The sequence below is a fragment of the Pinus tabuliformis genome, chromosome 6, assembly GCF_031772625.1.
Source record: "Pinus tabuliformis cultivar Carrire ecotype Pingquan chromosome 6, CPIR1, whole genome shotgun sequence".
In the NCBI taxonomy this organism is placed as follows: domain Eukaryota; kingdom Viridiplantae; phylum Streptophyta; class Pinopsida; order Pinales; family Pinaceae; genus Pinus; species Pinus tabuliformis.
In genome coordinates this window covers 1,756,055,897-1,756,069,304 of record NC_142292.1, presented here as the reverse complement: position 1 = coordinate 1,756,069,304, position 13,408 = coordinate 1,756,055,897, and the positions used below count along the sequence as shown (strand labels likewise).

Sequence of the window (13,408 nt, the reverse complement as noted above, 5' to 3'; positions counted from 1 at the left end):
GGGTTGAAGGCCTATCATGAAAGGAAGAAGCGGGAAGCTTCTGGAAGCAGGGACACTACCGAGGATAGTGTGGTTCATTCTACAAGGTATGCTGCAGTGGTGGACGCTAAAGATTGGGCTAGTGTTGCTGACGAGTTACTTCCGAGTAGTGGAAGTACCTCCCTCGCTAAGAGGGAGTGTTGAGATGTGTAGCTTGGGAGGTGCTTCCACAACCCCTGGGGTACTGGGTTTGTGAGGAGTTGACCAATGAAAAAGTGGATTTGTGGGCACCAAGTGGTGGGCTTTGGACCCTAAGCTGTGGGCTAAAGACCCAAGAGAAATTTCATTGTTTATTCTATTGGATGCAGGAGCGGTACATTTGATGGCCTAAAGGGCACCTAGGGCTACAATGGAGAGGGCTTATGTCAATGAAAGGAATTTTATTTCTTCTGTTAATGGTGTTTGATGGCATGTAGGTTCAAGCCATCTTGGGAGAAAGGACGCGATCCATGGTGGTAAAGTCACTCCACTAAGAACAATATAAGTAGAAATGAAGTTGAACTCATTTGGCATCATTGCAATTCATCATATGAAGACATTTTCCTAAGAAAAGTTGTAAACCCTCAAGAAGGCCGAGTTGGAGAAGTAGGACAAGTCTCTTTGTGATGTTCTAATTTAACCTAGGACATGGAGGGTTGGACGTGGTTGTTCTGGTATGGTTCAGTGGTTTGATAGGTTTGTTTGTGGGTGAATGAACAACTAACTGGTGCGAGTTTCTTCTGAAGTATTGGAGAGGGTCGTAGCCCTAATTTTTTGTGGAAAAGTGAGTCCAAAAGGTCTGTTTGATGAGGCAGAAACTCGGGTCGAGTTCCCTTACCTTCCAACACAGGAGAAATCCCTAGGCTGGGGCTGTTGCAGTGATTGCAGACCTAAGTTAGGGTCCGAATTGAGGTGGCCACAAGAGGTTGAGATACGAACCTGTGTTGGTAGCGGATAACTAGTTCAGGGCCAAGAATCTCAGAGATAAAGTGTCACAGGACCGAGCTTCCTAAGGCTTGAGCAGAGGCCAACAAGGTGTGTATTGAGGAAGTGTCTTGTGTCAATGATTGCAGAGATCACAAGTGTTAAGGTCTGTCCACTAAGTCGTGTATGGGCAGAGTGTTGAAGGCCTAATGTTCAGTGAATTTTGTGGAAGAGAAATCACTATGAGCAGACCTTGTTGAATGCTATGAACAATTGCCTTGGAGCAATCAAAGGGATTATGTGTTGCAAGCTTATTTGTGCCTATGTACTTGTGATATTTGAAGAAGCAATCCACTGTCAGAAGGCAAATTTATGGAGCCTAGTGTACAGTTCTTTTGATGTGGCAAATCACTGTGTGAAGGCTATGTGTTGGAGTTGAAGCGTGCAAGTGAATATGAAGGTGGAAACTTCTTTGTGAGTAGTTGAAGGCAAAGATATTGGAGCAACAATATTCTCTACATGTATACGTGGCAAAGGACCTACCAGGTGTTCAAGACAAGTGGACTGAAAGCGCTGGTGTAAGCACTTCTTCAACAAGTCAAGTTTTTTCTTGTTCTTGGGAAAATTAAGAGTCATAAGGTGTTGATCTCAAGCCCTAGTTTTCTTTATATCAGGGTTAATTGTAAGGGCCATGGTCCCTGGTATGGGAGCCCTATGCTTTATTTATTAAAGTTGTGATAAAATCAAGTTTTGGGTTTGCAAAATTATTGCGTACTTTGTTGATTCATTGTTGTTACATTTCCACTATGTAAAGTGCTTGGAGTTGTGGTATTTCAGTTTTTTGTGATCACGTTTTAGACATAGACCTGATTCTGAAGTGCCAAGAAAAAAATCAACAAAGGGGAAGGCGGTGCGAAGGGAAATGGAAAGGGAATATGAGAGGAGGGCATGGTTAATTGCAGGTATGAGAGTAACAAAGAGTTGATGGATAAAGTGAAGCATATCTTGGTTTGACTAGAATGTAATCTACCCACTAGCTCCCCCAATGCGAGGGAAACAATGGATCCTATTCAAGATTAGGTCATGGGATTCATCAAGTTGTAGGAGATGTTTGCCATAAGTTGATATGGCATCTTTTGAATCTCTATGCAAATTGATCGAGTCTAACATAATTTCTTTGAAATAAAGAGTATATCCTTTGCCCTACCGTGATCCAGATTTATGCAGGAACGAAACAAAATACAAATATAAACATAAACACAAAGATGCAACATAGTAAATTTTCATTTCATTAAAATATAAAAAAACTGAAAGATGCTTACATACAAAATGGAAATAAACTAGCTCGGGTGATGGTAGCTTATCTTTGAGAAAAGATGTGGCCGCTGCATGCCTTTGAACTGTTACAATGAGGCTCAAGGGCCTTTTTGTTATTGACCAACAAAGGGAAACCCTAAACAACCAAAACCCTAACCCTAGGAGATGGAATGCCAAGAGTTTGTGGGCCCTTTTGGGTTAGTTGGGCAACCAACTTCCTGGGGTTGTAACTTGGTCATATGATCTCCGTTTGATTTTAACGATACCTTGTTAGAAAGGTCTCTCTGAGTACTACAAGATTTGCGGCGAAGTCGTGGCTTGCTGTGGACCTCAAAAAAATGTCGTTTAAGGGGTGAAAACATCTCCTGAAGTTTAGGACTCGAAAAATTGCTAAAAATAATAAATTGTGCTATAATCAAGAACACTGATGAAACCGACTGGAGGTCCAGGTGGAATAGGCGGGTGACCACCAATATCCACCTAGATCATACCGTGTAATAGAATCTATGGCGTTTTGGTATGGGCATTGAAATCTCTCAAAAGAATGACCTCCCCTGAACTAAGTACTAAATGATGTTGGCTTATGAATCTTGGTTGGTATAGATCCCCACTAGAGCTTCTATGTAGGGCAAAATTTGATGAAGTAGGTGGGAAATAACAAACCACATAACAAATGTCTTGGGGAAAGCGAAAATGTCACTAACCTAGATCCAAATGAATTTGGCGAACTAATTTTAGGTAATCACTAAAACTCTGCCTTGTAGGAAATCCCAATAAAGGCAAGCCAAACCACAAGATCTTGGACTCTTCCCAACCAAGAAGCCTCTTGTCTATAGGCAAGTGAGCAAAGCTACCTCGAGGTTTTTGGAATAGGCCTGATGAGGCTCACATGGGCCTTGATCATAAAGAAAACATCCAAAAGTTTGAGTGCATTGTAAATCGCTGTAGGGGAGACCAAAATGCCTCATTGCAATTCCCTCGACTTGCACCCTGGCCTGTTATTTCAGGAATCTATGATGGGTAGATCATAGAACATAACCAAATGTAAAAGAGGTATTGTGATGGTGATGTGTCATGACATTTAGGCTTGTTGCACAAGTTTTCAAGATGCGGTACCAATGCTTGAATTAGCTAGAAGTTTCATCCAAGTTAAAAGCGACAATAATATATATTAAGATATGTATAAAAAATATATTAAGGGAAAAAATGGAAGAGATGAGTGCATTAGATAGCTTTCTTATATTCTTAAAAATGTGACCATTAATATCTATTAATATTGATATGCATAAATATTTAAATGGTATGTATAAGGTTAATATTAAAACATATTTTTACAATTTTTTTTTTAACTAGTATAGTTATATGAATTAAATGGCTGATAAATATTGATAACCCTTAAAATATTTATGTGCCATTTATAACACTAGAAAAAAATGAAAATTGGAAAAAAAAACAATTTAAAAATTCTTGATTTCATCCATTTGATTGTGTATTGTGTATACGACAAAATATTCTCACATTATTAAATCTAGACCATCATTTTTTTTTGAAGAATAAAAATTGTGAAAATCATATTTAAAAATAAACCACCTCTTTCAATGTAATTAATCCAATACTTTGACGAATTTTGAAATTGCGCCTGTTTATATATAGAGCCATTGACAATGAATAAAATAAAAAGAATAATAACGGTATTCAATAGACTTGAGACATGACAACCTTAAAATGAAGGACTTCATACACCTATGGCAAACTTAACAACCACTGTTGAACTTTCAAATCAATGCCCTGACTAGGACTCAATGATCGTAAACCACGCAAATATGCAACTTCATAAGGATACATCCATCATATTTGGTGATATTGGACCCAGCGGGGCTAATGTGGTGTTGTAACCTGGCAGAAAAGCATGTCAAAACACAGTTAATTTGGGTTATTTGACGCAGAATGCCATGGGAACGAAATTGGGAAGTACGCATTTAAACATTTTATGCGGGACATTTTTGGAATCCAGTTATGTAATTGTTGATAAAATTGCAAATTTTCATTATTTAAATTATGCTTTTAAAACCGTTACCACATTTAAATTGTGCAATCTCTTAACAATTAATATGTACAATTCGAACAATTTTTCTAAATTCTTTAACCAGATTTAAATTCAAACCAATCAAAAAAAATAATACTTAAAAAACTTAAATTTATAAGGTGCATTCCCCCACCCAATAGTTCCCAAGTTCCTGAAACTACTCTCCAGGCTTCTGAAACATTTCCTACAACTTTCAAAACTTCCGGAACTTAGGAAATAAGAGGAACGAGTTCTCAACTTTTGAGATCGGTTACTATTTATATGACGTGTCCATTTGACACGCTATATAGCTACCCATTATAAATGATCAAGGCTCTTAGTATGAGTTTGTTTCAATATGAGGATCGAGGCTCTTGCTACGAGTTTGTTTTTTATCGAGATTTATCAAATGCACCCTTCCAAGGAAAAAACAAAGATGCAAATGTATTGTCGTCTTGCTATATAGAGTATACACAGCGAAGCACGAACTTTATTACACTCTTAAAGGTTTGCGGATATTGACGAGTCATACGCTGAAATGAGTCAATCTCATAGAACTCGGGCATAAGACTTTTACTCACACCGACTTGCATAAGACCCATGTTGACTTGTTGACTCACATACGATTAGTATCAAACTTGTACGGACCCGTATAGGACCGATCCTTGCTAGCAAAATTCTTTTGCCCGTATCGAGTCTTATATTGGTCATTCCCGATTCTTATACAAATCACCACATTTTTGTTACAATGAAATTTCACAAGGACGCGTCCCCCACCTTGGAAATACATCTCCATGTTTTTTTTTGTCCCCTAGGGACGTGGAGATGTTTATGGGACGTTTCCATAAGTCCCCAAAAAAGGAAACGGGAAAAGGAAACGGGAGGAAACTCAAAGCGGACGTTTAATCTTTTGAGAGGAAACGTTTCCAGCATTCCAAAAAAAATTTAAAGGCAAATCATTAAAAAAAGTCAATTCCCTTAACTTTTTTATAAATATTATAAAATATACTATGAATCCATGGAGAGTGTATTTTTGTTTATTTCATATTTGAAGGGACCAACAACATGATGAGTTGTTGATTGGTGTGCCTCTTAGCATATTAGAGAATGCAAGTGATTCTAAATGATGAGTTGTTGATTGGTGTGCCTCTTAGCATATTAGAGAATGCAAGTGATTCTAATTCAGATGGTGACATGGTTGATTATGATTTATTCATGCAACAGTTGGATGCAGAGATTAGCTGAGCATTACTTTGAGCAATTATGTTCATTTGTTATTTGATATGTTCTTATGTTATGTGCTTTTATGTTTTGGACTTTTGTAGACTTTAGTTTGTTTTGAATCTTGATATATGATATATTAGACTTTACTTTATAAAAATTTGAATCTTGATGTAGACTTGACTTTTATTTCAATATTCAGTTTTCACAATTGGAACTTCAATATGGTCTAAACTTTTATTTTCATTGTACAATGTTACAATGACATGTATGATTGCATCATGCTTTTCGTTTTAAATTTGTTTCAATTATATGATTCATTGATTTATCCTTCTTGATGTAAGTGTTGTTTGTTTGTTTTGTTTTGTTTTGTTTTATTTGTTTTTTGTTTGTTTGTTTGTTTGTTTTGTTTTGTTTTGTTTTTTTTTTTTAATCTGGAAGAAAAATCGTAATTTTATTAATGAAAACAAAATTACATGTTATAGAAGCGAGACACATTCATCAGCGAGTCAAAGATTGCTGATCAGATTTTCATAGAAAGCAAAAAAAAATACTGTACAAATGGGAAGAAAGGTCATGCTTTTCTTTCTTTTTTCTTCTAAACCTTGCGCCACGCCCCTTGAGTCGGCATCGAAGATACAAGTGCAAGCGAAGTGTCAGCCTCAGGTTGAGGGTTGTCCTTATCAGAATCAAAATTCTCTGATGTATGTAGTCTCTTAGATCCACTGGTATCCATTGTATCTGGTATCTTTGTTGGCTGTGAGTCCATCGGATCTTGTGGATTTGTTTCCTGTACTTCTGGTTCTTTGTCCATCTGGTTGTTCTCATTGGATATGGGATGTTCCACATCAACTTCCTCCTCATTTGACAGTGGTGGGGGAAATTGCCATCCCTTGAATTGCTTCCCTGTTTTTTTCTTTCTTCGAGTATCTTTTTTGGCTTCAGGGCACGTATTTTGTAGGTGTCCTGTTTGCCGGTAGATTCTGCATCTAAATGTTGTATTTTCATAATCTAGTATCTGTGTCCAGCACCTTTGTTTGTGTTTCAATTGTATGCGGTCTAGCAGGCCTTTGTTGAGATCTACTTCCACACAAATTTGTGCGAAAGTGAAAATTCTTTCCTCCAGTCTTTGTGAGTCCGTTTTAATGTATCTCCCAATGGTGTTTCCAATACCTACAAGGACTTGTTGGTTCCAAAGATGTAATGGGAGATTGTGTAAACGGACCCATACATGCATCCTGGATACAACCATAGTATTTGCATCAAATTCTGGAAACCATGGTGTGACGAAGAGGCCCGTGGAGCCCCAGAACCATGCTTCCTCCTGTAGAATAATGTCTCTGCCCTTTGTTGAAGGGAAATTTACAATGAAAAAACCCTTGGCACAGAAATGAATTTCACAGTGAGTAGTCCAGTTTGTGAAAATCCATTGGAAGAGCTCAACAGGTTTTGGCCAAAAACAGTTGAATCTTTAGATAATAGCTTGTTTTTCAAAAATATTCCATTGTTCATCTGTTTTTGGAATATCTATGCTTAATTCTGGGGTATAATTCAGTTGCTCCACAATATATGGGCTGGGTTCAGTTCTAGCTTGCTTTGGTATTGCTGTAGGAGTATTTTTCCCTTGGAGGATGTTCTTGAAAGAAAGCCCTGCATTTTTGTGCTTCTGTTGTGTTTCTATATTTTTTGTTGAATTGCTCTCTATGCCGCCTCTTGTTTGTTTTGTTTTACTGTAGGTTGCTATTGCGCCACCTCTCAGCCTCATATTGAGTGTTATTGTAGATGCAGATATAATATTGTAGTCCATGAGAGGTCTGGTATCCTGGAGAGCTTTGCCCCCATATATTAGATGTTGAGATCTGACAGGATATCCAATGTGGTGGAAAATGCGACTCTTCAAATGTAAAACAGAGTCTGTTGCAAGAACCCAAACCAAGATAGATATCCCCAAAGGGGTTTTAATAAAAATTTGATATCGCTGAGAGTTTACCAGGGGTTCTGCTTCCGATTGGAGGTTCCTAGGCTGTGCAGGGTCAGATGCGGCGCCTTGCAATGGGTTCTCTGTGAACTCCTTCAGGTATGTATTGTCCAGTTTCTGGTAGCCAGGCTCATTTTTATGATCAGTAGACCACATAAATGGAGATAGCCCGAACGACGCAGTAGTCCATAGAGAATGTAGGAGGGTGTAGATTTGTGTCTCCGCAAACAGTCCATACAGTGGGACTCGTCGATGCACGTCCATGCACTTGTTCATGAATTGCAGGAATGTTGAGCAATGTTGGTAGCCAACGGTTGTAGAGGGTTCATGGAAATAATCGTCGGATGGTCCATCCTCCACCATGGCGCCTCGTGCCCAGTGACCCATCTGCCAAAATGCTCCCTTAGTTGCTCCGCAACTCATAGCATAGCCCTTAGTCGGCGGTAGGCAACAACAGGGGTTCGATTTGCCAATCCGGCTGCAATCAAATGTTTTGTGCCTAGAGGGAAACACTGTCACAGACCATACAACCTTCCAGTACATCCGTAGTAGCCATTTCATCCAGAAGGGTTCGCCATCTATGGGCTCACAGAAATAACAATAGTATATGCGGCAAAATGGCACTATGTGTTCCCACTGAGCCGGTTCCTCCATTAAGTTCCTTCCACAGAACAGTAGCCACCATTGGCCTGATGGATCCGTAGTGCTGCAACCCAACGATCTGTCCAAGGAATAGTATATGGTTGCCGTGCCCCAAATCCATTGTCACTCAAAGAAACCCTAGCTCTGTATTCCATTTGCGTCTTTCTTGGAGTCTCATTTTTGCGAGCTTTGTGTGCGGCAACGAGGAGCTTGGGCAAGCGATCAAACGCAACAGCCTCCACTTGAGGCGGCCATATCTCGGGATTCTTGTAGCAGAGAAAGACGTGCCTTACGCAATAGATCTGGATGGATCCCACAAGCAGCTTCGTGTACATCTCTGGCCGAGCGAAGCCGTGCTCGGCATCTCTGTTGTGGCCACTCGTGACACCAAGCAACAAAACATCGTTTTGCAAGCTGCCTGAGGCGTGCTCGATCTGCTGCGCGGCTTCCAGTAATGCGCCGTCCGGTTCAACCCCCATGGGACTCGAACCGTTGTTGCTGTTGTTGAAAGCACTCGAATCGTTCCACCCGCTCGTCATTTTTCCCTTATTTTCATATACTATTCCTTGATGTAAGTGTTTTATAATGATAAAGATAGTTAAATTATAAAATTTCAAAGATATATTTATAATTTTTTAGTATTTTATTATTTTTATAGAGGTCCCTTATGTTAAAAACCTCGAAATCTCTCCACATTTCCTAAAAATTAGTAAGGAGCTTTTACATAGGCCACTTCTGTATTTCCCCATCCCATGTCCCAGAAACTTGGTGCGTTTCCCCTCCCCCATCGCACGTTTAGGGAGCTTTTACATAGGCCACTTCTGCATTTCCCCATCCCACGTCCCAGAAACTTGGTGCGTCTCCCCTCCCCCATCGCACGTCCGGGAAACTTGGTGGAACTATGAAATAATGTATGGCATGACCCCATTGCTTTAAATTAAAGATGTTTTTAAACCCTCCGAGGTTCTACCCAGTGGCAATAATATTTGTAGACATGGGTGCTTTCACACCCGGTGACAACATATTTTGCAAAAAGGGTGCTTAGATGGTTTTGCCAGGGTCGGAAAGGCATCGTCGGGATTGGCATTCCAAAAATATATATGACATGACCGTATTTAAGATGCGTTTTATTCATCGCGGTTCCAGCGAATAGCTGTAATATTTGCTTTCACACTCCGTGACAACTTTTACAAAAAGCTGTCGGAGCATATGCAATGTACTTATAATTATTTGTTGTAAAATGTTCGATTGGCAAATTGCTGATTGATCCAAGTGTAATGTGTCTTGAATGATTGCTGTTCTAATTGATTAATTTATTATAGACGATAGTGTTATTTTCATAATAATGTAATGTAATATTCGTTTACAAGTAGCACAGATATGTATGTTTTGATATTTTTCAACTCATTTAATATTCTGCTTATGTTTTGGAATATATGTACATTAAAAACATAAAATATATATTATATAATTTTTTTTGCAACAAGGTTTCTTTCTAGAAATGGTTCTCCAGGGTTTCTGCTTCTGCTCTTACTTCAAACTCTAGCAACACTGCCTTAGGATAATGCTAATTTTTGCTCCATTGCTTGAAAGTTTAGGTCAACTATACACCGGTGATGTGGTCCATGGACAGTTTCCGCCGAGATCAATACCCCTAGAATCAAGATATTTTTAATAGATAACGGGAAATCATAATGAGATTAGTTTGCACTGGAAGTGGAATCGAATTCTTCTTTAGGTTGGTTTGATATGTCCTGAATATTTTCGCATGTCTTAAGCAAGCCCTCTGGGAGCTGAGTCCTGTAAGTTTAACTACCTTGATTTCATAGATCATGTCTTTTTTAAGGACCAAGTTTCTGACAGGGCCTTCACAGGCAATCTGAAGTCAATGCGTGACCATTCAAATTTCAAATAGCAGGCAATCTAAAGTCAATGCGTGACCATTCAAATTTCAAATAGCAGGCAATCTGAAGTCAATGCGTGACCATTCAAATTTCAAATAGCAGGCAATCTGTCGGTTGTGGGAAATGTCAAGTATATCTCTAGCTTGTTGTACGTCACCCAAAAACATTTAATATCCATTTGAATTATTTATTCACCACGTTATATGAAATATGGACTCCTGAAAATATATACAAAAACTACTACTTACATCAGTTCTACACAATGTGGACACTGAAGTTTTGCTCTGCTTGTCTAATTTTTATTCCTAGTTGTTCTAATTCAGTTCGAACCTTGTCAAGAGGTAGCTCTACTTAGATGAAAAAGACAGTAAACAGGTTCAACATTGTATGCAGAATAAGGATGGTGAAGGGTTCATGGGTACTCAACTAACACGTTTTCCTGGAACTTGTTGTCTTATAACGTTCATTCTTTTCTTTTGTATGTGTGCCCGGTTTTTCCCTCTTTTATTGTTCTTGTTATGTTATTAGTTAAGTTCTTTGTTCATATAACGTAGCAGCAATTGGGCTACGGTGGAACCTGCTTGCATTGTTTATTCTCGAATGCTTTACTTTCCTGATTATGGTTTATTGCCTTTTTTCAGTGGATTGGAATGGGAAATAAAGAATTGCTGGAGTATTTTAAAGGATATAAAGCCATGAGAGCAAGACATGCATATGGCCCGAAAGGACACCGTGGAATGAGTGTACTTATATTTGAGGAATCGGCAATGGGATACTTGGAAGCAGAGCGCTTACAGAAGCAGTTTTTTAAGGAAGGGAGAGGAAAAGATGATTGGGAGCGACGTCGGATCTTATTTCAGCCGGGTGGAAAACGTGTACTATATGGTTACTTGGCAACAAAAGAAGAGATGGAAATATTTAATAGACACTCGAAAGGTTTGTATTATTTTTTTTGTTTGAAGTTTTACATGACATGTATCACAAGCGGATGGGTTGCCTAATTTTTACTTCTGATGTAAAACGCGCAGCGAATTTCTGGATGTATCCTAACGTAATTACAGCTCATTGAGCATAACTGTATTATCTAGGAAAGTCTTATGCGTGCAGCAGGATTCTTTAGTTAATTGTGTTATCCCTAGCAATTATGAGGGTGCTTCTTTCTGATTCACAAAGTCTGATGCGAGTAAAGCTTTTATCTTGTATGGGAAGAGTTACTATAACAGTGCAAAATTATCTTGCAGGAAAAGCAAGGTTGAAGTATGATATGAAATCGTATCATAAGATGGTTGTAGAACCAATGAAGCAGATGGATGAGGATAATCAAAAGCTGACTTGGTTTAAGACTAAAGTTGCCAAACAGCAGGAACACAGTAGAACTTTAGAAGAGACAGTTAGTATAGTGGCATCAAAATTGCGTATGAAAGATGCAGAAATTAAGATTATTAGACAGAGGGCTACAGAGCAACACGAGGAATCCAAGAAAGAGGTACGGTTAATTGATATTTGAGACTCGAGCATATGGAAGTTGAAACATAGCATGCTAAATTAGTTCAGTCAGTAAGCCATGAGATCAATGTCGGTTTGTGTGGGGTTTAATCCCCATCAAGTCACTGGTTCAAATCTCAGGGGAGGGGTTGAGGGTGGGAGATACCTGTGGGGATAAAAAACTGTTTCACGGGCGTCCAGGCTCAACCGAGCCTCACACAATCCCAGTGACAGCATCCCACAGGTGGGCAGATCATTCTTCTATTTAACATTAGGGCTGGCCCCAGCCTAGTCTCAGCCTAGTTTGAAAAAAGAAAAAAAATAGTAGTCAGTGTCTTGTACTTGCACATTGAGTATCTGTATAATTCTGTTGTTGTCCTTTGGACATGTAAATTTAATGAAAAAATCCAAGATATTTCAACTATGTATATTTTATTCCAGAGTTATCTTTTGGTTTTTGAGGTTCTCATGAGCTAATTGAAAATTTCGGACCAGATGGATTATTTGGAGCAAAGTTATAGACAACAAATCGACCAGCTGAATGAAGATATTGCAAATAGAGAATTAGAGTTGGAAAATATGCAAGATGAATTCAAAAAAGGACACTTAGATCGTTGCCGCCAACTTGAAGTTGACTCTGCCAAGCTCCCAAAGGCTACACAAGTTATGAATGATGAACAACAAGAACAGCAGATCAAGTAAATTTTCCTCCCATTCTGGACTCTTGTTTTACTTTTATTTATTCTCTTTCAACGAAAGAACTTATTATGTGTTATCAGTATATGCACAGAATGCTGTTTTTCCTTCAGTTCCTAAAGTTTAGAGCAGGTAACCCACATCCTATTGGAGTATGATGTGACACCTTGCATTGCCTGCATTAGCAGGGTAGAACATGCCCATCCCTAGTGATCAGTGCTGTAAGAGGTTTGCATAATGTTGCAATCTGCTTAGACTTTGAAAGGTGAACTAGTTGAGCATTAAAACCCAAAACGTAGCAGAATGAAACAAATCATTCTTTGGTTTTGGCATCATTCATTTTCTCTTTTGAGAAAATAATTAATTCAACTTATTTATTATCTGTATATGCCCAGGAATAAGATAACCTGTTTCCTTCAATGATGGGCACTTCGAACCTGGATCCTGTTGGAATAACACCTGCAACCATTGCACTGATCTGGGCCTGGGCAGTGTTGAAGTGCCCCTTGTTACTGGTTAGTGCTCAGAGATAAGATAGGATAATTTTACTAATGTCCAATAATGATACTAAAGCAGATTGGTTGGACTGAAAGAGAGCTTTGCATAATGTTTTTTGCCCTGCTGCTCAGATCCTGACAAATGAATTAGTGCAAACTAAACGGTATTATAACAATCCTTTAATATAATCTGCATCCCCAGGAGAAGATGGGTGGACAACAGATTCGAGTGAATGAGTTGACCTCTGTTATGGTGGAAGCATAGAAAATTGCTAGGCTTTACAGAAAACCAGGATATAAATAAACAAACAGAGATCGGCTGAAACAAGGGAAATTGCCAAATGCATGCTGATGTGAGACAGGAAAAATTTATAACGAAGAAACCCAAGGAGAAAAGTTTTGATTTGATTCAGCAGTCGGCTGTTGGATGCTGGTCATCAAGTCTTTAAGCAAAACCCCGAATGGAGGTGTTCTGAGTCGATGGACTCATTTACAATGACAAAAAGAGAGAATGGGTCAAGCAAGAATCGGGATGAGAAATCATCTCTTCTCATGCTTACGCACATCTATAGGAATTTGTTATCATAAATTGAAAATTTTAATGCATGACTGAGAGAATGTGGCCGACTATATAAATATCTGTTTGGATGAAAACCCATCT

General features: G+C 38.8%; 1 protein-coding gene across 1 annotated transcript in view; it reads left to right on the top strand.

Moving 5' to 3' along the window:
- The window catches only part of LOC149265954 (protein SUPPRESSOR OF GENE SILENCING 3 homolog), an 84,706-nt gene that overhangs the window by 23,509 nt on the left and 47,789 nt on the right, over positions 1-13,408 (top strand). The window contains exons 2-4 of the mRNA XM_089429891.1: positions 10,711-11,005; positions 11,311-11,555; positions 12,050-12,252. Coding sequence (XP_089286017.1) covers positions 10,711-11,005; positions 11,311-11,555; positions 12,050-12,252 — 743 coding nt within the window. The remainder of the gene's footprint in view (positions 1-10,710; positions 11,006-11,310; positions 11,556-12,049; positions 12,253-13,408) is intronic.